The 27,493-nt window shown below is 63.2% G+C and overlaps 1 protein-coding gene across 1 annotated transcript; it reads left to right on the top strand.

Annotated features, from left to right (window-relative positions):
• Positions 1-1,508: 1,508 nt before the first annotated feature.
• On the top strand, positions 1,509-23,652 carry LOC110475820 (glutamate receptor ionotropic, NMDA 2D). The gene is made up of 13 exons (XM_077789830.1): positions 1,509-1,933; positions 3,295-3,887; positions 4,661-4,775; positions 6,378-6,589; positions 7,900-8,056; positions 8,837-8,990; positions 11,342-11,467; positions 12,354-12,583; positions 13,274-13,434; positions 17,051-17,238; positions 17,989-18,218; positions 20,277-20,502; positions 23,522-23,652. The coding sequence occupies exons 1-13, from the start codon at positions 1,526-1,528 to the stop codon at positions 23,650-23,652; spliced, it is 2,931 nt and encodes a 976-aa protein (XP_077645956.1). The 5' UTR covers positions 1,509-1,525.
• Positions 23,653-27,493: the final 3,841 nt, after the last annotated feature.

Below are 27,493 nucleotides of genomic sequence, written 5' to 3' on the forward strand. Positions count from 1 at the left end.
CAGACAATGACACAGGTTTTCACCCGCTGGCACAGGTTTGTCACTGCTGATTTGGGGACAGTGACAGAGATTTATTCTTGCTGTTTTGGGGACAGTGACACTGGTTTGTCACCTGCTGGTTTGGGAATGGTGACAGGGTTTGGTCTCCTCTGTTTTGGGGACAGTGACAGAGATTTGTCACTCGCTCTCACAGGTTTGGCCGCTCTGTTTTGGGGACAGTGACAGGGGTTTGTCCCCACTGTTTTGGGGACACTGACACCAGTTTGTCACCTGCTGGCACTGGTTTGTCCCCTGCTGTTTTGGGGACAGTGACAGAGATTTGTCACTCGCTCTCACAGGTTTGTCCGCTCTGTTTTGGGGACAGTGACAGGGGTTTGTCACCCTCTGGCAGATTTGTTCCCCTGGTGTTGTGGGGACAGTGACACCGCTTTGTCACCTGCTGGTTTGGGGTTGGTAACAGGGTTTTGTTCTGGGGGGTCACTGGTGGGCACTGGTGGTTACTGGTGGCACCGATATCTCCGTGCCTGACCCTCCCCTGGCACTGATGGTCACTGGTGGTTACTGGTGGTTACTGGTGGTTACTGGTGGCACTGATATCTCCATACCTGACCCTCCCCTGGCACTGGTGGTCACTGGTGGTCACTGATGGTCACTGGTGGTCACTGGTGGTTACTGGTGGTTACTGGTGGCACTGATATCTCCATGCCTGACCCTCCCCTGGCACTGATGGTCACTGGTGGTCACTGGTGGTTACTGGTGGTTACTGGTGGCACTGATATCTCCATGCCTGACCCTCCCCTGGCACTGATGGTTACTGGTGGTCACTGGTGGTTACTGGTGGTCACTGGTGGTTACTGGTGGCACCAATATCTCCATGCCTGACCCTCCCCTGGCACTGATGGTCACTGGTGGTTACTGGTGGCCACTGGTGGTCACTGGTGGTTACTGGTGGCACCGATATCTCCATGCCTGACCCTCCCCTGGCACTGGTGGTTACTGGTGGTTACCGGTGGCACCGATATCTCCATACCTGACCCTCCCCTCGCACTGATGGTCACGGGTGGTTACTGGTGGTTACTGATGGTCACTGGTGGTTACTGGTGGTCACTGGTGGTTACTGGTGGCACTGATATCTCCATGCCTGACCCTCCCCTGGCACTGATGGTCACTGGTGGTCACTGATGGTCACTGGTGGTTACTGGTGGCACTGATATCTCCATGCCTGACCCTCCCCTGGCACTGATGGTCACTGGTGGTTACTGGTGGCACCGACATCTCCATGCCTGACCCTCCCCTGGCACTGATGGTCACTGGTGGTTACTGGTGGCACCGACATCTCCATGCCTGACCCTCCCCTGGCACTGATGGTCACTGGTGGTCACTGATGGCCACTGGTGGTCACTGTTGGTTACTGGTGGCACTGATATCTCCATGCCTGACCCTCCCCTGCACCAGCGGGCACCGGCGGGCACCGGCGGTGACCCGCGGCCGCCGTGTCCCCGCAGGGCGCAGCGGCGGCGGCGCGATGAGCCCCCCGGTCCCCGTCCCCGCCGGCAGGATGCTGCTCGCCCTGGCCCTGGCCTGCGCCAGCCCCTTCCTGGAGCCGCCGGCGGCGCCGCGCCGGACGCTCAACGTGGCCGTGATCCTCAGCGGGGCCTCCTACGGCCCCGCCGGGCCCCGCCTGGCGCCCGGAACCTTCCGGAACTTCTCGCTGGACGTCAACCCCGTGGGGGTGGTGCTGAACGACACCAACCCGCGCAGCCTCATCGTGCGCCTGTGCGACGTGCTGTCCTCGCTGCGCATCCACGGCGTCGTCTTCGAGGACGACACGCGCTCCGAGGCCGTGGCGCAGATCCTGGACTTCATCTCGGCCCAGACCTCCGTGCCCATCATCGGCGTCAACGGCGGCTCCGCCATCGTCCTCACGCCCAAGGTGACGCCCCCCGAGCGACGCCGGGCGTGTCTGGGGACGCCCAAACGTCCCCGGGTGGATCTGGGACCGAGCGAGCGTCCTCGAGCCAACTGTCTCCAACCCCAGCCCTGCCTGGGGGCACCCGAGTGTCCCCAGCCGTGTCCTGTGTCACCCAACTGTCCCCAGCATGACCCAGCCGTGTCCTGTGTCACCCAACTGTCCCCAGCATGACCTCAGCCATGTCTTGTGTCACCCAACTGTCCCCAGCCGTGTCCTGTGTCACCCAACTGTCCCCAGCATGACCCAGCTGTGTCCTGTGTCACCCAACTGTCCCCAGCATGACCTCAGCCATGTCTTGTGTCACCCAACTGTCCCCAGCCGTGTCCTGTGTCACCCAACTGTCCCCAGCATGACCCCAGCCATGTCTTGTGACACCCAACTGTCCCCAGCACAACCCAGCTGTGTCTTGTGTCACCCAACTGTCCTCAGCCATGTCTTGTGTCACCCAACTGTCCCCAGCCGTGTCCTGTGTCACCCAACTGTCCCCAGCATGACCCCAGCTATGTCTTGTGTCACTCAACTGTCCCCATCCTAACCCCAACAGTGTCTGGGGCCACCTGAATGTCCCCAACTCTGTCACATCCCAGCTGTGTCTGGAGCCATCTGAATGTCCCAAACCATGTCTGGAGCCACTTGAATGTCCCCAGCCATGTCTAGGGGCACCCGAATGTCCCCAAACGTGTCTGGAGCCACCTGAATGTCCCCAACTATGCCTAGGGTCACCCAAATGTCCCCAGCTGTGTCTGGAGCCACCTGAATGTCCCCAACTCTCACATCCCAGCTGTGTCTGGAGCCATCTGAATGTCCCCAGCCCACCTGTCCCCAAGCCCCAGCCGTGTCTGGTGTCACCCAAACGTCCCCAACCACGCGTAGATCCACCCAGCTGTCCCCACCCCAGTGATCCCCAAACCCCAGCCATGTCTGGAGCCACCTGAATGTCCCCAACCATGCCTAGGGTCTCCCAAATGTCCCCAGTTGTGTCTGGAGCCACCTGAATGTCCCAAACCATGTCTGGAGCCACCTGAATGTCCCCAACTATGCCTAGGGTCACCCAAATGTCCCCAGCTGTGTCTGGAGCCACCTGAATGTCCCCAGCCCACCTGTCCCCAAGTACCAGCTGTGTCTGGTGTCACCCAAACGTCCCCAACCACGCGTAGATCCACCCAGCTGTCCCCACCCCAGTGATCCCCAAACCCCAGCCGTGTTTGGAGCCACCTGAATGTCCCCAACCCAACCGTCCCTAAGCCCAACCTAGCGTGACCCAACCGTCCCCAACGCGACGTCCCCAACCCGTGTCCCCTCCCCGTCTCCCGCCACCGCAGGAGAAGGGCTCCACCTTCCTGCAGCTGGGCTCCTCCACGGAGCAGCAGCTCCAGGTGATCTTCGAGGTGCTGGAGGAGTACGACTGGACGGCCTTCGCCGTGGTCACCACGCTGCTGCCGGGCTACGAGGACTTCGTGGACTACGTGGAGGTGCTGACCGACAGCAGCTTCATCGGCTGGGAGCACCGCGGCGTGGTCACCCTGAACCTGACCGACGACCCCGAGGGCGCGCGGACGCGCCGGCAGCTGCGCGAGGTGACGGCGCAGATCCGGCTGCTCTACTGCTCGCGCGACGAGGCCGAGGCCGTGTTCCGCGCCGCCCGCGACGCCGGCCTCACCGGGCCCGGCTACATCTGGTTCGTGGTGGGCACCAACCTGGGGGGCAGCGAGCAGCTGCCCGAGCACGTCCCCGCCGGGCTGTTCGCCGTGCTGTCGGCCGGCTGGCGCGACGACCTCCAGCACCGCGTGCGCAACGGCGTGGCCATCGTGGCCAAGGGCGCCGAGGCGCTGCTGCGCGACTACGGCTTCATCCCCGAGTTCAACAACGACTGCCGCACGCCCAACGTCACCCAGATCAACGACAACCTGCACAGGTGGGACCCGGCGGCGCCGCCAGAGGGTGGCGGGTGGGGTCTGGGGTGGGTTGGGGACGGTTGGGTTGGGGATGGTTGGGTTGGGGACAGTTGGGTTGGGGACAGTTGGGTTGGGGACAGTTGGGTTGGGGACAGTTGGGTGGTTCTAGACACGGTTGGGGACAGTTGGGTTGGGGACAGTTGGGTTGAGGACAGTTGGGTTGGGGACATTTGGGTTGGGGACGGTTGGGTTGGGGACGGTTGGGTTGGGGACACTTGGGTGGCTCTGGACATGGTTGGGGTGAGGTTGGGTTGGGGACAGTTGGGTTGGGGACGGTTGGGTGGTTCTAGACATGGTTGGGGACGGTTGAGTTGGGGACGGTTGGGTTGGGGACAGTTGGGTTGGGCATGTTCAGGTGGTTCTAGACCTGTTTGGGGACATTTGGGTTGGGGACATTTGGTTGGCTCTGGACATGGTTGGGGACAGTTGGGCTGGGGACAGTTGGGTGGTTCTAGACATGGTTGCGGTGAGGTTGGGTTGGGGACCTTTGGGTGGCTCTGGACATGGCTGGGGACAGTTGGGTTGGGGACATTTGGTGACCCCGGACACACTCGCGGTGGCGCTGGGGACATTGGGTGACGTTCCCGGGGTGGCACTGGGGACATCGGGTGACGTTCCCAGGGTGGCATTGGGGACATGGGGTGACGTTCCCGGGGTGGCACTGGGGACATTTGGACACTCTCGGGGTGGCTTTGGGGACATTGGGTGACGTTCCCGGGGCGGCGTCCTGCAGGTACTTCATGAACATCACCTGGGGCCAGAAGGATTTCTCCTTCAACGAGGACGGGTACCTGGTGAACCCCTCGCTGGTCGTCATCTCCCTCAACAAGGAGCGCAGCTGGGAGGTGGTGAGTGCCACCCCTGGGACAGGTGCCACCCCCGGGACAGGGTGCCACCCCCAGGGTCAGGGTGTCACCCCCAGGACAGGGTGCCACCCCCAGGACAGGGTGCCACCCCCGGGACAGGGTGCCACCCCCAGGGTCAGGGTGTCACCCCAGGGAACAGTGGGTGCTGCGGCTCAAGCACCCGGTGTGGTCACACTGTGGGTGGTGGCATCTCCTCATGGTGACACCTGGGCCTGTCACCTTCTCAGTGTCCCCAAGTGTCCCCAAGTGTCCCCAGATGCCACCACGTGTCCCCGTAGGTGGGCAGCTGGGAGCAACGGGTGCTGCGGCTGAAGCACCCGGTGTGGTCACACTGTGGGTGGTGGGATCTCCTCATGGTGACACCTTGGCCTGTCACCTTCTGGGTGTCCCCAGATGCCACCAGATGTCCTGAAGTGTCCCCACGTGTCCCCCCTGGGATCAGCAGGTGCTGCGGCTCAAGCACCCGGTGTGGTCACACTGTGGGTGGTGGCATCTCATCACGGTGACACCTGGGCCTGTCAACTTCTGGGTATCTCCACATGTCCCCACGTGTCCCCAAGTGTCCCCAGATGCCACCACGTGTCCCCGTAGGTGGGCAGCTGGGAGCAACGGGTGCTGCGGCTGAAGCACCCAGTGTGGTCACACTGTGGGTGGTGGGATCTCATCATGATGACACCTGGGCCTGTCACTTTCTCAGTGTCCCCAAGTGTCCCCAGATGCCACCATGTGTCCCCACGTGTCCCCACGTGTCCCCAGGTGGGCAGCTGGGAGCAGCGGGTGCTGCGGCTCAAGTACCCGGTGTGGACACACTGTGGGTGGTGGCATCTCATCACGGTGACACCTGGGCCTGTCACCTTCTGGGTGTCCCCAGATGCCACCAGATGTCCTGAAGTGTCCCCACGTGTCCCCCCTGGGATCAGCAGGTGCTGCGGCTCAAGCACCCGGTGTGGTCACACTGTGGGTGGTGGCATCTCATCACGGTGACACCTGGGCCTGTCAACTTCTGGGTATCTCCACATGTCCCCACGTGTCCCCAAGTGTCCCCAGATGCCACCACGTGTCCCCAGGTGTCCCCAGGTGGGCAGCTGGGAGCAGCGGGTGCTGCGGCTGAAGCACCCAGTGTGGTCACACTGTGGGTGGTGGCATCTCCTCATGGTGACACCTGGGCCTGTCACCCTCTGGCTGTCCCCACATGTCCCCAAGTGTCCCCAGATGCCACCACGTGTCCCCACGTGTCCCCAGGTGGGCAGCTGGGAGCAGCGGGTGCTGCGGCTCAAGTACCCGGTGTGGTCACACTGTGGGTGGTGGCATCTCATCATGGTGACACCTGGGCCTGTCACCTTCTGGCTGTCCCCACGTGTCCCCAAGTGTCCCCAGATGCCACCATGTGTCCCCAGGTGGGCAGCTGGGAGCAGCGGGTGCTGCGGCTCAAGTACCCGGTGTGGTCACACTGTGGGTGGTGGCATCTCATCATGGTGACACCTGGGCCTGTCACCCTCTGGCTGTCCCCAGATGCCACCAAGTGTCCCCAGATGCCACCAAGTGTCCCCAGATGCCACCACATGTCCCCACGTGTCCCCGCAGGTGGGCAGCTGGGAGCAGCGGGTGCTGCGGCTCAAGTACCCGGTGTGGTCGCGCTACGGGCGGTTCCTGCAGCCGGTGGAGGACGGGCGGCACCTGACGGTGGCCACGCTGGAGGAGCGTCCCTTCGTCATCGTGGAGAACATCGACCCCGCCACCGGCACCTGCATCCGCGACTCCGTGCCCTGCCGGCGCCAGCTCAACCGCACCGCCAGGTGGGGACACCGGGCACAGGTGGGGGTGGCACTGACCGGGGGGGACACCTGGGACAGGTGAGGGTGGTACTGACCAGGTGGGGCACATCTGGGAGAGATGAGGGTGGGGACACCTGGGACAGGTGAGGGTGGTACTGACCAGGTGGAGGACAGCTGGGACAGGTGAGGGTGGCACCACCAGGTGGGGACACCTGGGACAGGTGAGGGTGGCACTGACCGGGGGGGACACCTGGGACAGGTGAGGGTGGCACTGACCAGGTGGAGGACACCTGGGACAGGTGGGGATGGCACTGACCAGGTGGGGACACCTGGGACAGGTGTGGGTGGCACTGACCGGGGGGGACATCTGGGACAGGTATTGGTGGCACTGACCAGGTGGAGGACACCTGGGACAGGTGAGGGTGGCACTGACGAGGTGGGGACACCTGGGACAGGTGGGGGTGGCACTGACGAGGTGGGGACAGCTGGGACAGATGGGGGTGGCACTGACCAGGTGTGGCACACCTGCGACAGGTGAGGGTGGGGACACCTGGGACAGGTGAGGGTGGTGCTGCCCAGGTGGGGACAGCTGGGACAGGTGAGGGTGGCACTGACCAGGTGGGGACACCTGGGACAGGTGGGGGTGGCACCACCAGGTGGGGACAGCTGGGACAGGTGGGGGTGGCACTGAACGGGGGTGACAGCTGGGACAGGTGGGGGTGGCACCACCAGGTGGGGACACCTGGGACAGGTGAGGGTGGCACTGACGAGGTGGGGACACCTGGAACAGGTGAGGGTGGCACTGACCGGGGGGGACAGCTGGGACAGGTGGGGATGGCACTGACCAGGTGGGGCACATCTGGGAGAGGTGAGGGTGGCACTGACCAGGTGGGGCACATCTGGGAGAGGTGAGGGTGGGGACACCTGGGACAGGTAAGAGTGGCACTGACGAGGTGGGGACACCGGGCACAGGTGGGGGTGGCACTGACCAGGGGGGACACCGGGCACAGGTGAGGGTGGCACTGACCAGGTGGGGACACCTGGGACAGGTGAGGGTGGCACTGACCGGGTGGGGCACATCTGGGAGAGGTGAGGGTGGGGGACACCTGAGACAGGTGGAGGTGGCACTGAAGGGGTTGGGGGACACCTGGGACAGGTGGAGGTGGCACTGCCCAGGTGGGACACCTGGGACAGGTGAGGGTGGCGCTGCCCAGGTGGGCACACCTGCTACAGGTGAGGGTGGGGACACCTGGGACAGGTGAGGGTGGCGCTGCCCAGGTGGGCACACCTGGCACAGGTGAGGGTGGCACCACTCTCGGGGTCCCCTGCAGCCCCCCGCCCTTCGAGAAGAAGTGCTGCAAAGGTTTCTGCATCGACATCCTGAAGCGGCTGGCGCGGGCCCTGGGCTTCACCTACGACCTCTACCTGGTCACCAACGGCAAGCACGGCAAGAAGATCGACGGCGTCTGGAACGGCATGGTGGGCGAGGTGGGACCCCCAAAATCACCTCCCCGCACCCCAAAAATGCCCCAAAACCCCAAAAATGCCCCAAAACCCACCATGGAGACCCCTGGTGATGGAGGCTGGGGAGAGACCCCCAAGGAGGGCAACCAAAGGGGGAGGGCATGGTGGGGAAGGTGGGACCCCCCAAAAATACATCCCCAAATCCCAAAAATACATCCCCAAATCCCAAAAATACATCCCCAAATCCCAAAAATGCCCCAAAACCCACCATGGAGACCCCATGGTGATGGAGGCTGGGGAGAGACCCCCAAGGAGGGTCAGGGAGGGCAACCAAGGGGGGAGGGCATGGTGGGCGAGGTGGGACCCCAAAAATACATCCCCAAATCCCAAAAATGTCCCTCTGCACCCCAAAAATGCCCCAAAACCCACCATGGAGACCCCCGGGTGATGGAGGCTGGGGAGAGACCCCCAAGGAGGGCAACCAAGGGGGAAGGGCATGGTAGGGAAGGTGGGACCCCCAAAAATACATCCCCAAATCCCCAGAATACGTCCCCAAAAAATACATCCCCAAATTCCAAAAATACCTCCCCAAATCCCAAAAATGTCCCTCTGCACCCCAAAAATGCCCAAAACCCACCATGGAGACCCCTGGTGATGGAGGCTGGGGAGAGACCCCCAAGGAGGATCAGGGAGGGCAACCAAGGGGGATGGGGATGGCAGGGGGACCCCCAAAAATCCCCTCTGGCCATGCCCCTCTGGCCACGCCCCTCTGGCCACGCCCAGACCACGCCCTGCCCCGCCCAGGTGTTTTACCGCCGCGCCGACATGGCCATCGGCTCGCTGACCATCAACGAGGAGCGCTCCGAGATCATCGACTTCTCCGTGCCCTTCGTGGAGACCGGCATCAGCGTGATGGTGTCCCGCAGCAACGGCACCGTGTCCCCCTCCGCCTTCCTGGGTACCCCAAAAACCCAACTGGGATCCACCAAAACTCAACTGGGATCCCCAAAACTCAACTGGGATCTCCAAAACCCAACTGGGATCCCCAAAACCCAACTGGGATCTCCCAGACCCAACTGGCATCTCCCAAAACCCAACTGGGATCCCCAAAACCCAACTGGGATCCACCAAAACTCAACTGGGATCTCCAAAACCCAACTGGGATCCCCCAAACCCAATTGGGATCCCCAAAACCCAACTGGGATCTCCAAAACTCAACTGGGATCTCCCAAACCCAACTGGGATCTCCAAAAACCCAACTGGGATCCTCCAAACCCAACTGGGATCTCCCAAACCCAACTGGGATCTCCAAAACCCAACTGGGATCTCCCAGACCCAACTGGGATCCCCAAAACTCAACTGGGATCCCCAAAACCCAACTGGGATCCCCAAAACCCAACTGGGATCTCCCAAAACCCAACTGGGATCTCCAAAACTCAACTGGGATCCCCAAAACTCAACTGGGATCCCCAAAATCCAACTGGGATCTCCCAAAACCCAACTGGGATCTCCAAAACCCAACTGGGATCTCCCAAAACCCAACTGGGATCCCCAAAACCCAACTGGGATCTCCAAAACCCAACTGGGATCCTCCAAACCCAACTGGGATCTCCCAAACCCAACTGGGATCTCCAAAACCCAACTGGGATCCCCAAAACCCAACTGGGATCTCCCAAACCCAACTGGGATCCCCAAAACCCAACTGGGATCTCCAAAACTCAACTGGGATCCCCAAAACCCAACTGGGATCTCCCAAACCCCAACTGGGATCCCCAAAACCCAACTGGGATCTCCCAAACCCAACTGGGATCTCCAAAACCCAACTGGGATCTCCCAGACCCAACTGGGATCCACCAAAACCCAACTGGGATCTCCCAAAACCCAACTGGGATCCCCAAAACCCAACTGGGATCCACCAAAACCCAACTGGGATCCCCAAAAATCCAACTGGGATCTCCCAAAACCCAACTGGGATCTCCCAAAACCCAACTGGGATCTCCAAAACTCAACTGGGATCCCCAAAACCCAACTGGGATCTTCCAAACCCAACTGGGATCTCCAAAACCCAACTGGGATCTTCCCAAACCCAACTGGGATCTTCCAAACCCAACTGGGATCCCCAAAACCCAACTGGGATCTTCCAAACCCAACTGGGATCCCCAAAACCCAACTGGGATCCCCAAAATTCCAACCAGGACCCCCAAAACCCAATGTCCCTTTGTGCCCAAAGAATTTACTGCCCTCCATGTCCCCATGTGTGTCCCCAATGTCCCCTCCTGTCCCTGACGTCCCCGATGTCCCTGCTGTCCCCTGTGTCCCCTCCTGTCCCTGTGTCCTCAATGTCCCCAGTATCCCTGATGTCCCCAATCCCTCAATGTCCCCAATGTCCCTGATGTCCCTGATGGCCCCAATGTCCCCGATGTCCCCAATACCCCTGATGTCCCCAATGTCCCTGCTGTCCCCGATGTTCTCAATGTCCCCAATGTCCCCTGATGTCCCCAGTGTCCCCAGTGTCCCCGCTGTCCCCTGATGTCCCCAATGTCCCCGATGTCCCCAATGTCCTCGCTGTCCCCGCAGAGCCGTTCAGCCCAGCCGTGTGGGTGATGATGTTTGTGATGTGTCTCACCATGTGTCCCCAATGTCCCCAGTGTCCCAAATGTCCCCAATGTCCCCTCATTTCCATCTGTCCCCATGTCCCCCAATGTCCCCACTGTCCCCAATGTCCCCGATGTCCCCCGATGTCCCCACTGTCCCCAATGTCCCCGATGTCCCCAATGTCCCCAGTGTCCCCAATGTCCCCAGTGTCCCCAATGTCCCCAATGTCCCCAGTGTCCCCAATGTCCCCGATGTCCCCTGATGTCCCCAGTGTCCCAAATGTCCCCAATGTCCCCTCATTCCCAGCTGTCCCCATGTCCCCCGATGTCCCCGATGTCCCCGATGTCCCCAGTGTCCCCGCTGTCCCCAATGTCCCCGCTGTCCCCAATGTCCCCAATGTCCCCGCTGTCCCCAATGTCCCCACTGTCCCCAATGTCCCCGCTGTCCCCAATGTCCCCAATGTCCCCGCTGTCCCCAATGTCCCCAATGTCCCCGCTGTCCCCGATGTCCCCAGTGTCCCCAATGTCCCCGATGTCCCCAATGTCCCCGATGTCCCCGATGTCCCCAGTGTCCCCACTGTCCCCAGTGTCCCCAGTGTCCCCAATGTCCCCGATGTCCCCGATGTCCCCAGTGTCCCCACTGTCCCCAGTGTCCCCAGTGTCCCCAATGTCCCCAATGTCCCCAGTGTCCCCAATGTCCCCGATGTCCCCGCAGAGCCGTACAGCCCGGCCGTGTGGGTGATGATGTTCGTCATGTGTCTCACCGTGGTGGCCGTCACCGTCTTCATCTTCGAGTACTTCAGCCCCGTGGGCTACAACCGGAGCCTGGCCAGCGGCCAGCGTGAGTGACCCGCTGTCCCCGTGTCACCCCCGTGTCACCCCTGGTGTCCCCAAGTCTGGGCAGCTCCATGTTCACCAGTGACAAATCCATCAGCTGCTCTGGGCGTCGATGGGGTCCCCTCGTGTCCCCTCATGTCCTCGTGTCCCCTTGTGACCCCCCAGTGTCCCCTCGTGTCCCCCCAGTGTCTCCTTGTGTCCCCTTGTGTCCCCCCAGTGTCCCCTGTCCTTGGGTGGTCCCAGGTGACCCCAGGTGACTCTGGGTGACCCAAGGTGGCCCCAGGTGACTCCAGGTGGCCCCAGGTGATGCTGTCCCCTGTCTCCCCAACATCAGCGTGTCCATCTGCCCACTGGTGGTGTCCCCTGTCCTTGGGGTGACCCAAAGTGACTCTGGGTGACCCAAGATGGCCCCAGGTGACCCAAGGTGATCCCAGGTGACCCAAAGTGACTCTGGGTGACCCAAGGTGGCCCCAGGTGACCCAAGGTGACTCTGGGTGACCCAAGGTGGCCCCAGGTGACCCAAGGTGATCCCAGGTGACCCAAGGTGGCCCCAGGTGACCCAAAGTGACTCTGGGTGACCCCAGATGACCCCAGGTGACTCTGGGTGACCCAAGGTGACCTCAGGTGACTCTGGGTGACCCCAGGTGACCATGTCCCCCTGTCCCCCATCCCCCCAGGTGCTGGTGGCTCCACCTTCACCATTGGCAAGTCCATCTGGCTGCTGGTGGTGTCCCCTGTCCTTGGGGTGACCCCAGGTGACTCTGGGTGACCCAAGGTGACCTCAGGTGACTCTGGGGGACCCCAGGTGACCTCAGGTGACTCTGGGTGACCCAAGGTGACCTCAGGTGACTCTGGGGGACCCCAGGTGACCCTGTCCCCCCGTCCCCCAGGTGCCGGCGGCTCCACCTTCACCATCGGCAAGTCCATCTGGCTGCTGTGGGCGCTGGTGTTCAACAACTCGGTGCCGGTGGAGAACCCCAAGGGCACCACCAGCAAGATCATGGTGCTGGTCTGGGCCTTCTTCGCCGTCATCTTCCTCGCCAGCTACACGGCCAACCTGGCGGCCTTCATGATCCAGGAGGAGTACGTGGACACCGTGTCCGGCCTCAGCGACCGCAAGGTGACACCGCGGGGCGCCGGCGCTGGGGGCTGGGTGTCACCTTTGGGTGTCACCTTTGGGTGTTGGGTGGGTGTATTTGGGTCCCTGTTGGCACAGGTTTGTTTTTGGGCGTTCCCACGGATTTTTGGGGTTCCTGAGGTGATTTTGGGGGATTTTGGGGCACACTCCTAGAATCAGCACCTCCTGAAGCTCAGGAGATGTTGAGGGCGTTTTGGGTGTCACCTTTGGGTGTGGGGTGGGTGTTGGTGGGTCCCTGTTGGCTCAGGTTTGTTGTTGCACATTCCCACGGATTTTTGGGGTCCCTAAGGAGAGTTTGGGGTTCTTGGGGCACAGTTCCAGCAGCACCCCCCGCTGAAGCTCAGGAGATGCTGAGGGCGTGGTGTCACTTTTGGGTGTCACCTTTGGGTGTTGGGTGGGGGTTTCTGGGTCCCTGTTGGCTCAGGTTTGTTTTTGGGTGTTCCCTTGGATTTTTGGGGTTCCTGAGGAGATTTTGGGGATTTTGGGGCGCAGTTCCAGCGGCCCCAGGAGCAGCACCCCCCGCTGAAGTTCATGAGGTGTTGAGGGCGTTTTGGGTGTCACCTTTGGGTGTTGGGTGGGTGTATTTGGGTCCCTATTGGCACAGGTTTATTTTTGGGCGTTCCCGTGGATTTTTGGGGTTCCTGAGGAGATTTTGGGGATTTTGGGGCGCAGTTCCAGCGGCCCCAGGAGCAGTACCCCCCACTGAAGTTCGGCACGGTGCCCAACGGCAGCACGGAGAAGAACATCCGCAGCAATTACCCGGCCATGCACAGTTACATGGTGCGCTACAACCAGCGCGGCGTGGAGGACGCGCTGCAGCACCTCAAAACGGGGTACGGGGGCACAAAACGGGGTACGGGGGGATAAAACAGGAGAAATAACGGGGTATGGGGGGACAAAACGGGGTACAGGGGCACAAAACGGGGTACGGGGGCACAAAACGGGGTACGGGGGGAATAATGGGGGAAATAACGGGGTACGGGGGCACAAAATGGGGTACGGGGGGGGAAAAACAGGGTACGGGGGGAATAATGGGGGAAATAACGGGGTACGGGGGCACAAAACGGGGTACGGGGGCACAAAACGGGGTACGGGGGCACAAAACGGGGTACGGGGGGAATAATGGGGGAAATAACGGGGTCCGGGGGCACAAAACGGGGTACGGGGGCACAAAACGGGGTACGGGGGCACAAAACGGGGTACGGGGGGATAAAACAGGGGAAATAACGGGGTACGGGGGGACAAAACGGGGTATGGGGGGGGGAAAAACGGGGTACGGGGGCACAAAACGGGGTACGGGGGGGGACAAAACTGTGTACGGGGGGGGAAAAACGGGGTACGGGTGGAAATAATGGGGGAAATGATGGGGAACGGGGGCACAAAACGGGGTACGGGGGGAAATAATGGGGGAAATAATGGGGTACAGGGGCACAAAACGGGGTACGGGGGCACAAAACGGGGTACGGGGGGAAATAATGGGGGAAATAACGGGGTACGGGGGCACAAAACGGGGTACGGGGGCACAAAACGGGGTACGGGGGGATAAAACAGGGGAAATAACGGGGTACGGGGGGACAAAACGAGGTACGGGGGCACAAAACGGGGTACGGGGGGAATAATGGGGGAAATAACGGGGTACGGGGGGACAAAACGGGGTACGGGGGGATAAAACAGGGGAAATAACGGGGTACGGGGGCACAAAACGGGGTACGGGGGGAAATAATGGGGGAAATAATGGGGTATGGGGGGGAATAATGGGGTATGGGGGGAAATAATGGGGTACAGGGGGAAATAATGGGGGAAATAACGGGGTACAGGGGGGAAAATGGGGTAGAGGAGGGAATAATGGGGGAAATAACGGGGAACGGGGGGGAATAATGGGGTACGGGGGGAAATAATGGGGGAAATAATGGGGTACAGGGGGGAAAATGGGGTACAGGAGGGAATAATGGGGGAAATAATGGGGTACGGGGGGGAATAATGGGGTACAGGGGGAAATAATGGGGGAAATAATGGGGTATGGGGGGGAAATAATGGGGGAAATAATGGGGTACGGGGGGGAATAATGGGGTACAGGGGGAAATAATGGGGGAAATAATGGGGTATGGGGGGGAAATAATGGGGGAAATAATGGGGTACAGGGGAGAAAATGGGGTAGAGGGGGAAAAACGGGGTATGGGGGAAATAATGGGGTATGGGGGAAATAACGGGGTACGGGAGAAATAATGGGGTACGGGGGCTGAAAACGGGGTACAGGGGTATAAAACAAGGGAAATAACGGGGTACAGGGGGGAATAACGAGTTATGGGGGGAAATAATGGGGGAAATAACGGGGTATGGAAGGGAAAAATGGGGGAGAAATGGGGTAAGGGGGGGAAATAATGGGGTATGGGGAGGAAATGGCGGAAATAATGGGGTATTGGGGTAAAAATGGGGAAATAACGGGGAATGGGGTTAAAAATGGGGGAGAAAACAGGGTACGGGTGGAAATAATGGGATACGGGGGGAAAAATGGGGAAAATAATGGGGTACGGGGCAGAATAATGGGGGAAATAATGGGTTATTGGGGGAAAATGGGGTATGGGGGGAAAAATGGGGGAGAAATGGGGTACGGGGGAAAATAATGGGGTACAGGGGTTAAAATGGGGGAGAAATGGGGGAGAAAATGGGGTATGGGGGCAAATAATGGGGTACAGGGGGGAAATGGGGGAAATAATGGGGTATGGGGGGGAAAAATGGGGGAGAAATGCGGTATGGGGGAAATAATGGGGTACAGGGGGAATATGGGGGTGAAAATGGGGTATGGGGGGAATAATGGGGGGGAAGTGGGGTACAGGGAGAAATAACGGGGTACAGGGGGGAAAAATTTGGTATGGGAGAGAATAACAGTGGAAATAATGGGTTTTGGGGGTAAAAATGGGGGAGAAAATGGGGTATGGGGGCAAATAATGGGGTACGGGGGGAAAATGGGGGAAATAATGGATTATGGGGGGAAATAATGGGTTTGGGGGGAATAATGGGGTACGAGGGGAGAAAATGGGGGAGAAATGGGGTACAGGGGAAATAATGGGGTATGGGGGAAATAATGGGGGAAATAACGGGGTATGGAAGGGAAAAATGGGGGAGAAATGGGGTATGGGGGGGAAATAATGGCTTTGGGGGGAATAATGGGGTACGGGGGGGAAAATGGGGGAGAAAATGGGGTACAGGGGGAAAAATGGGGGGGAAGTGGGGTACAGGGAGGAATAACGGGGTACGGGGGGGGAAATCGGGTACAGGGAGAATAATGGGGGAAATAATGGGGTACGGGGGGGGGTCTGGGGGTCGGGGGTGTGGTCCGGGGTGGGAGGAGCCTGGAGGGGGCGTGGCTTGTGGGGAAATGGGCGTGGTTTTGGGTGGGCGTGGCACATGATTGGCAGGATGGGATAGGGGAGGGGCTTCGTGGAAGTGGGCGGAGCCTGGTGGGAAACGGGCGTGGTTATTGGATAAATTATGCGGTGGGCGTGGCTTGGGTACAGGTGTGGTGTTTGTGGGCGGGGCTTAGTGCACAGGTGAGGGTGTGGGCGGGGTTTAGGCGCGGTGGGCGGGGTTTAGGCGCGGTGGGCGGGGTTTAGGTGCGGTGGGCGGGGTTTAGGTGCCGTGGGCGGGGTTTAGGCGCGGTGGGCGGGGTTTAGGTGCGGTGGGCGGGGTTTAGGTGCGGTAGGCGGGGTTTATGCGCTGTGGGTGGGGTTTATGCGCGGTGGGCGGGGTTTAGGCGCGGTGGGCGGGGTTTAGGCGCGGTGGGCGGGGTTTAGGCGCGGTGGGCGGGGTTTAGGTGCCGTAGGCGGGGTTTATGTGCCGTGGGCGGGGTTTAGGTGCGGTGGGCGGGGTTTAGGCGCGGTGGGCGGGGTTTAGGCGCGGTGGGCGGGGTTTAGGTGCTGTGGGCGGGGTTTAGGCGCTGTGGGCGGGGTTTAGGTGCGGTGGGCGGGGTTTAGGTGCCGTGGGCGGGGTTTAGATGCGGTGGGCGGGGTTTAGGTGCCGTGGGCGGGGTTTAGGCGCTGTGGGCGGGGCTTTGGTGCTGTGGGCGGGGCTTTGGGATGTGGGTGGATCCAAGTAGGCGTGGCCTATGTAATGTGGGCGGGGCTTGTGGTTATTGGCAGCAATGTAGGTGACATTGTGGGCGGGGCTTAGTGCACAGGTGAGGCGGTGGGCGGAGTTTCGATGCTGTGGGCTGGGTTTCGGTGCGGTGGGCGGGGTTTAGGTGCGGTGGGCGGGGTCTAATACCTGTGGGCGTGGCTTTGGGGTATTGACAACAGCCCAGGTGACCCTGTGGGCGGGGCGTAGTGCACAGGTGAGGCAGTGGGCGGGGCGTAGTGCACAGGTGAGGCAGTGGGCGGGGTTTAGGCGCGGTGGGCGGGGTCTCCGGGCGGTGGGCGTGGCTGAGGGCGGTGGGCGTGTCCCTCCCCGCAGGAAGCTGGACGCCTTCATCTACGACGCGGCCGTGCTGAACTACATGGCCCGCAAGGAGGAAGGCTGCAAGCTGGTCACCATCGGCTCGGGGAAGGTCTTCGCCTCCACCGGCTACGGCATCGCCCTGCAGAGGGGATCCCGCTGGAAGCGCCCCGTGGACCTGGCCCTGCTCCAGCTCCTGGGGGACGGTGGGTCCGGGGGTCTCGGAGGGGTTTTGGGGGGATTTTGGGGGAGTTTTGGGTCCCCACGGCATCGCCCTGCAGAGGGGATCCCGCTGGAAGCGCTCCGTGGACCTGGCCCTGCTCCAGCTCCTGGGGGACGGTGGGTCTGGGGGTCTCGGAGGGGTTTTGGGGGGGCCTTTGGGGAGTTTGGGGGTCCTGGGGTCCTGCTGATGATGTCCCATGGACCTTGCCCTGCTCCAGCTCCTGGGGGATGGCCAATTTGGGGGGTCTCTGAGGGGTTTTGAGGGGGTCTTTGGAGACCCAAACCTCCTCTGAAATGCCCCCAAACTCCCCAAGATTCTCCCCAAACCCCCCGAGATGACCCCAAACCCCTCAGAATTCCCCCCAACCTCTCTGAAATGCCCCCAAAGCCCCCAAGATGCCTCCAAACCCCTCTGAGATGCCCCCAAACCCCCTCGAGATGCCCCCAAACCCCCCTGAGATACCCCCAAACACCCTCAAGATGCCCCCAAACCCCCCTGAGATGCCCCCAAACCCCCCTGAGATGCCCCCAAACCCCCTTGAGATGCCCCCAAACCCCCTCGAGATGCCCCCAAACCCCTCTGAGATGCCCCCAAACCCCTCGAGATGTCCCCCAAACCCTTTTGAGATGCCCCCAAACCCCTCTGAGATGCCTCCAAACCCCTCGAAATGTCCCCCAAACCCTTTTGAGATGCCCCCCAACCCCCCTGACCCCTCTGCCCCGCCCCACCCCAGACGAGATCGAGATGCTGGAGCGGCTGTGGCTGTCGGGGATCTGCCACCAGGAGAAGCTGGAGGTGATGAGCAGCAAGCTGGACATCGACAACATGGCCGGGGTGTTCTACATGCTGCTGGTGGCCATGGGGCTGAGCCTGCTGGTCTTCGCCTGGGAGCACCTGGTGCACTGGAAGCTGCGGCACCTGGGCACGCCCGGGCGGCTGCGCTGCCTGCTGGCCATCAGCAGGGTAGGGGACACAGGGACACTGGGGACAGTGGGGGGTGTGGGGGACACTGGGGGGATTGGGGACATTGGGGACATTGGGAGATGTGGGGGACATTGGGGGGATTGGGGACACTGGGGACAGTGGGGGATATGGGGGACATTGGGGGGATTGGGGACACTGGGGACAGTGGGGGGTGTGGGGGACATTGGGGGGATTGGGGACACTGGGGACAGTGGGAGATGTGGGGGACATTGGGGGGATTGGGGACACTGGGGACAGTGGGGGGTGTGGGGGACATTTGGGACAGTGAGGGATGTGGGGACACGGGGACACTGGGGACAGTGGGGACAGTGGGGGGTGTGGGGGACACTGGGGGGATTGGGGACACTGGGGACAGTGGGGGATATGGGGGACATTGGGGGGATTGGGGACATTGGGGACAGTGGGGGGTGTGGGGGACATTGGGGGGATTGGGGACATTGGGGACAGTGGGGGGTGTGGGGGACACTGGGGGGATTGGGGACATTGGGGATGTGGGGGATATGGGGGACATTGGGGGGATTGGGGACACTGGGGACAGTGGGGGGTGTGGGGGACATTGGGGACAGTGAGGGATGTGGGGACACGGGGACACTGGGGACAGTGGGGACATTGGGGGTCTGGGGGACACTGGGGGGATTGGGGACATCGGGGACATTGGGAGATGTGGGGGACATTGGGGGGATTGGGGACATTGGGGATGTGGGGGACATTGGGGGGATGTGGAGACATTGAGGACATCAGCAGGGTAGGGGACATTGGGGACAGCAGGGGATGTGGGGACATTGAGGATGTGGGCAGGGTACAGGGACATGGGGACACGGGAGGACACAGGGACACTGTGGGGATTGGGGGCATTGAGGGGATTGGGGACATTGGGGGTGTGGGGACATCGAGGACATCAGCAGGGTAGAGGACACGGGGACAGTGGGGACAGCAGGGGATGTGGGGGACATTGGGGACATTGTGGGTGTGGGGGACATTGGGGAGATTGGGGACATTGAGGACATGGGCAGGGTACAAGGACATGGGGACACAGGGACACTGGGGACAGCAGGGGATGTGGGGGACACTGCAAGGATTGGGGACATTGGGGATGTGGGGGACATTGGTGAGGATTTGGGACATTGGGGGGTCTGGGGACATTGAGGCCATCAACAGAGTACGGGGACACAGGGGGACATGGGGACACTGGGGGGATTGGGGGGATTGGGACATGGGGGGACACTGGGGACACTGGGGAATGTGGGGACATCGGGGACATGGGCAGGGTACAGGGACATGGGGACACGGGGGGACATGGGGACGTTGGGGGGATTGGGGGATGTGGGGACACTGGGGTGTGGGGACATGGAGGCCATCAACAGGGTAGGGGACGTGGGGACACTGGGGACATGGGCAGGGTATGTGGACATGGGGACATTGGGGACATGGGGACATTGAGGGGATTGGGGACATTGGAGGTGTGGGGACATTGGGGTGACACTGGGGGGATTGGGGACATGGGGGGACACGGGGATTGGGGACATTGGGGGTGTGGGGACACTGGGGGTGTGGGGGACATCAAGGGTATCAGCAGGGTATGGGGACATGGGGGGACACGGGGGGACATGGGGACATTTGGGACATTGGGGACATTGACGGTGTGGGGGACATTGGGGGTGTGGGGACCCCGAGGACATCAGCAGGGTACAGGGACACGGGGGGACATTGAGAGGACATTTGGGACATCGGGGACGGGGGATGTGGGGGACATTGGGGGGACGTGAGGACATTGAGAAGATGGTGGGACACGGGGGACATCAGGGACATTGGGGGGATGTTGGCACACTGGGGGGAGATGGGGACATCAGGGGATGGGAGACACTGGGGACATGGGGGTGACACTGGGCAATACTGGGAGATACTGAAGGATATGGGGACACCGGGGGACATCGGGGGGGGCACGCGGGGACACTGAGGCACGCGGGGACAGGCTGGGGACACGCAGTGTCCCCCCCCCCCAAAATGCCACCTTGTGTGTGTCTCCCCCCTCCCCAGGGCATGTACAGCTGCTGCAGCGCCGAGGACCCCCCCACGCCCCCCCACGCCCTCCGCGCCCCCCCCCACCCCCCCACGCCCCCCGCCCTCCCCACGCCCACCCCCCCCCGCGACCGCCGCCCCCCCCCCGAGCGGTGGCGACCCCCGCGCACGCCCCCCGCCCCCCGCCGGGGTCCCCCCGACTCCTTCCACCGCTTCTACGGCCCCATCGAGCCGCAGGGGCTGGGCCGGGCGGCCGGGGGGGGCCCTGCCCGCGCTCCCCGCCCCCCCCGGAGCCCCTCACCCCCCCCTGGCCCCGCCGCGCCCCCTACGAGCCCCCGGGGGGGTCCCGCGACGACCCCGACCCCCCGTTCGCCTACGCCCGCCTGGCGTACGAGGACGAGCGGAGCCCCCCCGCGCCCCACCGCGAGCGGCCCCGCCGCCCCCCCCGCGGGGCCGGGCTGGGGGTCCCGGGGGTCCCGGGGGTCCCGGGGGTGGGGGGGGACCCCGAGACGCAGCCGCTGCTGCGGCCCCCCCGCGCCCACCTCTGCCGGGGGCACCCCCCGCCCCATTTCGCGCCGCCCCCCCCCAGCCTGTACCCCGACGTCTCCGACTCGGACTCGGAGGGCTGCGAGGCCGCTCCCCCCCCGCCCCCCCCCCGCCCCTCCCCCTGCTCCCCTCCCCCCCAAACGCCGCCGCCCCCCCCCGGGGGTCCGTGCTGGTGCGCGCCCCCCCCCCACGCCCACCCCCCGTATTTCTGCACCGTCCCCGGCCGCGAGCGGGGCCCCCCGCGCCCCCGCCGGGGCGCTGCTGGTCGGCCGAGAAGCTGGGGGGGCCCTGGGGTGGGGCTGGGGGCGCCGCCTGGGGCAGCCTGGAGTTTTTGGGGACCCCCCCCCTGCCGCCCCCCCCGCTGTACGCGCCCCTCCCCCCCCGCTGCCGCAGCTGCTCGGCCGAGCGGCTCCGCGACTGGGGGGAGGGGGCGCGATGGGGACCCCCCCTCACCCCGCCGGGGTATTGGGGGGGGGGTCCCCACCCCTGGGCCGGGTTTTGGGGGGCCGCGCCCCCCCCGCCCGCCGGCACCGCCCCCCGCCCTGCGCCCGCCGCCCCCCCCCGGCCTCGCGCAGCCTGGAGGACCTGAGCGCCTGGGGGGGGGGAGGGGCGTGGGGGGGGCCGTGGGGGGGGGCGGGGCTCTGGGGACCCCCCCTCCCCCACCCCCACCCCCGCCGGGGGGCGCCCTCCCCGCCCCCGCCCCCCCCCCACCACCGGCACGGCTGCGGGGGGGGGCGCGGGGGGGCGGAGCCGCTGGGGGCGCGCAGAGGCTCCGCCCACTTCTCCAGCCTCGAGTCCGAGGTATGACCCGGGACAGACCCGGGACAGAACGGGGACAGACCGGGGACAGGCCTGGGACAGACCGGGGACAGGCCTGGGACACAGCTGGGGACAGGCCTGGGAGAGAGGGGACAGACCGGGACAGAACAGGGACAGAACGGGGAGAGACCGGGAACAGGCCTGGGACAGACCTGGGACACAGCTGGGGACAGTCCTGGGGGAGAGGGGACACAGCTGGGGACACCTGGGGACAGACCGGGGAGAGAACGGGGACACAGCTGGGGAGAGTCCTGGGAGAGAGGGGACAGACCTGGGACACAGCTGGGGACACCTGGGACAGTCCTGGGGACACCAGGGACACACCTGGGACAGAGGGGACAGCCCTGGGGACACACCCGGGACACAGCTGGGGACACCTGGGGAAAGTCCTGGGATATACCTGGGACAGTCCTGGGGACACCGGGGACACCTGGGACAGTCCTGGGAGAGAGGGGACAGAGGGGACAGCCCTGGGGACACACCCGGGACACAGCTGGGGACACCTGGGCAAAGTCCTGGGATATACCTGGGACAGTCCTGGGGACACCGGGGACACAGCTGGGGACAGACTGGACACAGCTGGGACAGTCCTGGGAGAGAGAAGACATCCCTGGGACACACCTGGGGACAGTCCTGGGGGAGAGGGGACACAGCTGGGGACACCGGGGACACAGCTGGGTACACCTGGGACACCTGGGGACAGTTCTGGGAAAGAGGGGACACCTGGGACACAGCTGGGGACCCCTGGGGATACACCTGGGGACAGTCCAGGGACATCCCTGGGAAACAGGGGACACAGCTGGGACACCTGGGACAGTCCTGGGAGAGAGGGGACACACTTGGGACAGAGGGGACAGCCCTGGGGACAGACCCGGGACACAGCTGGGACAGAGGGGACACCCCAGAGACACCCCCGGGGACAGAGAAGGGACATCCCCAAGCACCCCTGGGGACACACCTGGGAGAGAGGGGACATCCCTGGGGACACAGGGGACACCCAGGACATCCCTGGGGACACCCCTGGGAGAGAGGGGACATCCCTGGGGACACAGGGGACACCCAGGACATCCCTGGGGACATCCCTGGGGACACCCTGGGGACACCCAGGACATCCCTGGGGACACCCCTGGGACAGAGGGGACATCCCTGGGGACACAGGGGACACCAAGGACATCCCTGGGACACTCCTGGGGACACCCCTGGGACAGAGAAGACATCCCTGGGGACATCCCTGGGGACACCCTGGGGACACCCTGGCCACCCCCGCGGTGACAGCGAGGACACGGAGGGGCCCCCCCGGCCCCTGAGGTGACACCGGCCAGGACCAGGACAGGTCCTGGTGGCACCTGAGGTGACAGCGGGGACAAGGACAGGGACAGTGACACCGAGGAGGAGAAGATGTCACCCAGGTGACACCGGCCAGGACAAGGACAAGTCTTGGTGGCACTGGCGAGGACAAGGACAAGGCCAGGTCCTGGTGGCACCAGTGAGGACAAGGACACGGCCAGGCCCCGGTGGCACCGGCGAGGACAAGGACATGTCCCCAAGGCACCCACGGGGATGGTGGCACTCGTGGGGGACAGCGAGGACACGGACACGTCCCACGAGGTGACACTGGGACACAGACATGGACACATCTCCACGAGGTGACACCAGGACATGGACAGGAACCCATGAGGTGACACCAGGACATGGACACGTCCCACGAGGTGACACCAGGACAAGGACAGGAACCCATGAGGTGACACCAGGACATGGACACGTCCCATGAGGTGACACCAGGACACAGAAAGGAACCCAGAAGGTGACACCAGGACACGGACACGTCCCACGAGGTGACACCAGGACATGGACAGGAACCCAGAAGGTGACACCAGGACATGGACACGTCCCATGAGGTGACACCAGGACACAGAAAGGAACCCAGAAGGTGACACCAGGACATGGACACGTCCCTGTGGCACCGAGTGACAACGAGGACAGCGATCACAAGGTCCTCGTGGCCTCGGAGGTGACACCAGGAGGATGAGGACAGCTGGGTGGCACCGAGGTGACACGGTGACAAGGATGGGGACGGTCCCCGCTGAGGACGCGTTTTGTCCCTAAAGTGCCACCACCAAGAGCCACATCACCACGTCCCCAGGGGTGACACCACGGCCACCGAGAGAGCCCCAGGGGACAGCTCGGGGTGGCCCTGTCCCCACGGGTGACACTGTGACCCCACGGGTGACACTGTGACCCCACGGGTGACACCAAATCCCCGTGGGTGACACTGTGACCCCATGGGTGACCCCACATCCCTGTGGGTGACACTGACCCCATCAGTGTCACCATATCCCCGCGGGTGGCACTGTGACCCCGCGGGTGGCACTGTGACCCCACAGGTGACACCACGTCCCTGTGGGTGACACCACATCCCCATGGCTGGCACCGTGACCCTGTGGGTGACACTGTGACTCCATGGGTGACACTGTGACTCCGTGGGTGACACTGACCCCCATGGGTGACACTGTGGCCCCATGGGTGACACCGTGACCCCGTGGGTGGCACTGTGACCACACAGGTGACACCACAGCCCTGTGGGTGACATTGTGACACTGTGACCCCACAGGTGGCACCGTGACCCTGTGGGTGACACCGTGACCCCACTGGTGACACTGTGACCCCACAGGTGGCACCGTGACCCCATGGGTGACACGGTGACCCCACTGGTGACACTGTGACCCCCCCGAGCCCTCGAGGACACCACGGTGTCCCCTCCCCCCCACCCCGCGCCGTGGGGGATGGGCTGGCACCATCCGCTGTCCCCTCCCCCGCCCCGCTGCTGCTGACGTTTTTAATTAACCAATTAATCAATGAATTAATTAATGGGGGGGGGGGAGGGGGGAGACGAAACTGTGAGTGACGGTGACACCACGACACGGGTGACACCGTGACATCGCCACACCGCGACTGTGATCCCAGGGCCACCCGTGGGCCCTGCACCCCTCCCCCGTGTCCCTGTCACCCCCCATGTCCCCCCTGCCACCCCCGTGTCCCCGCTCCTGCCACCCCCATGTGTCCCTGTCACCCCTCAATGTCCCCAATGTCCCTGTCACCCTCCATGTCCCCCCTGCCACCCCCGATGTCCCCATGTCCCTGTCACCCCCTCCATGTCCCTGTCACCCATGTCGCTGCCACCCCTCAATGTCCCTGTCACCCCCCCCTGTCCCTGTGTCCCCCATGTCCCTGTGTCCACCATGTCTGCCACCCCTCAATGTCCCTGTCCCCCCCATGTCCCCGTGTCCCCCCTGTCCCCCAGCCCCACCCACCCAATAAAGCTTTTCTATTCCTGCTCAGCCACGGGAGAAGATGTGGGGGACACCGGGGGGGACACGGGAGGGGACAGGGGGGACATGGGGGACACCAGGGAGGACATGGGGGACAGAGGGGACACGGGAGGGGACAGGGAGGACATGGGGGAGGGACAGAGGGGACAGGGGGGACACCAGAGGGGACACGGGGGACACCAGGGAGGACATGGGGGACAGAGGGGACTTGGGGGACACCGGGGACAGGACACTGAGGCGCCACCCACCAGGGACCCCCCCCCCCCTTCCCAAGACCCCTCCCCATTTTAAGGCCATTTCCACCTGTTTTTCTGGTTTTTGTTTTGGTTTTTTTTGTCACTTTTATTTCGCGGCCGTTTCAATTCCCCGCGTGAAAAAATAGCTCTGAGCCCCTCCCCCACCCCCCCCCCCCCAGCGGGGCCCCCGCCCCTCCCCCACCCCCCGGGGGCCCCCCCCGTTTGGCACAGCCCCTCCCCCCCTTCCTGAGTCAGAGACCCCCCCCAAAACGGGGGGCGCACCCCCCCCAAAAAAAACCCCAGAGACGAGGGGGGGAGGGGGGATTGCACCGATCCCAGGGGAGGGAGGGGGGTCATGAATATTCATGAGGTGTTAATAAATAGTAATTAAAGAGGGGGAGCTCGTTACAGCGCAGCCCGGGGGGGGAGGGGCTGGAGACCCTCCCCCCAAAAAGCGCGAGAGGCGTCGGGGGGCCCCCCCAAACATGCAGCGAATTGGGGGGGGGGGGGGAGGAAGGGAGCGGCCAGGGAGCAATTAGTCCTCATTAGCATCTCATTTGCATAGGAGTCATTGCATAAGGCTCCCGCCGCGCTGGGGAGGGGGGGTGGGGCTGGAGAAGGAGGGGACCCCGATAAATGGGGACCCCCGAAAAGGGGGGGGGAGGGTGGGTTTGGGGTGATTCAGGGGGTTTTGGGGTTTTTTTGCATATTACAATAAATACCGGCGGGTCGGACATGCAGACATGCTGGTCGGGGGCGGGGCACCCTGGGGGGCCCCACCCCCAAACTGCTGCCCCCAGGAACCCCCCTGGGGGGGGGAACAGGTTTGGGGGGTCCCGGCCCCCCCCAAAGGGGGCAAGGCCTGTTCTGGGGGCTCAGGCCTGGTCTTGTTACCATGGAAACGCAGCCTGGCCTCGCTGTGAGAGTTCAGGCCTAGTCCTGTTACCATGGAAACGCAGCCTGGCCTCACAGTGAGTGCTCAGGCCTGGTCTCGTTACCATGGAAACGCAGCCTGGCCTCGCAGTGAGGATTCAGGGCTAGTCATGTTACCATGGAAACGCAGCCTGGCCTCGCAGTGAGAGTTCAGGCCTGCTCCTGTTACCATGGAAACGCAGCCTGGCCTCGCAGTGAGGGCTCAGGCCTGCTCCTGTTACCATGGAAACGCAGCCTGGCCCCGCAGTGAGGGCTCAGGCCTGCTCCCGTTACCATGGAAACGAAGCCTGACCTTGCAGTGAGGGCTCAGGCCTGGTCCTGTTACCATGGAAACGCAGCCTGGCCTCGCAGTGAGGATTAAGTCCTGGTCCCGTTACCATGGAAACGCAGCCTGGCCTCGCAGTGAGAGCTCAGGCCTGGTCCTGTTACCATGGAAACGCAGCCTGGCCTCGCAGTGAGAGTTGAGGCCTGGTCCTGTTACCATGGAAACGCAGCCTGGCCTCGCAGTGAGGATTAAGTCCTGGTCCCGTTACCATGGAAACGCAGCTTGGCCTCTCAGTGAGAGCTCAGGCCTGGTCTCGTTACCATGGAAACGCAGCCTGGCCTCGCAGTGAGGGCTCAGGCCTGGTCTCGTTACCATGGAAACGCAGCCTGGCCTCGCAGTGAGGGCTCAGGCCTGGTCCTGTTACCATGGAAACGCAGCCTGGCCTCGCAGTGGGGCCGGTTTCCCCCCTTCTCCCCCCACTTCTGGGGTGACATTGCCACCACAAGGGGACGGGGGGACACCCGGGCAGGGCCCTCCCTACCTCCGCCGTCGTCCTCCGCCATCGGCGCGTCCGGCGGCTCCAGTTATTGCTTGGGGGGGGTGTGGGGAGCCCAGGGGAGGGGACACACGGTGGGGGGGACATGGGGGTCACACACAGGGGACACACGAGGTGAGGTGACACCGATTTGGGGGGGGGGGCGGGGGGCTCCCCAAGTCCTGAGTGATCATGGAGGCGGGGGGACACACACGGGGTGGGGAACGACAGCGACACCCAAACGCCCCCCCAGAAACGGGGGTGGGCTTGGAGGGACCCCAAATTTTGGGGGGGACACCCAGTCCAGAAAGTGCAGTGCAGCCTTTGGGGTGACATCGGGGCTGGGGGGGGGTCCCCTCGTCACCCCCTTTCACAGTCTCTTAGGGGGGCACCCCTCCTTTTTAGGGGGGCTCCAATCCCTTTTAGGGAAGGGGGGGTGGGGTGTCCCCAAAATCACCCCCCCCATGCCGGGGTGCCCCCTCCCCCCGTTGCCACTGATGAGTTTTTTTCCCAGTTTTTTGCCCCAAATCCCACTCTGGGATTTTGGGATTTGGGGGGGGGTGGGGGGTAGG

The sequence above is a fragment of the Lonchura striata genome, chromosome 38, assembly GCF_046129695.1.
Source record: "Lonchura striata isolate bLonStr1 chromosome 38, bLonStr1.mat, whole genome shotgun sequence".
NCBI lineage: Eukaryota > Metazoa > Chordata > Aves > Passeriformes > Estrildidae > Lonchura > Lonchura striata.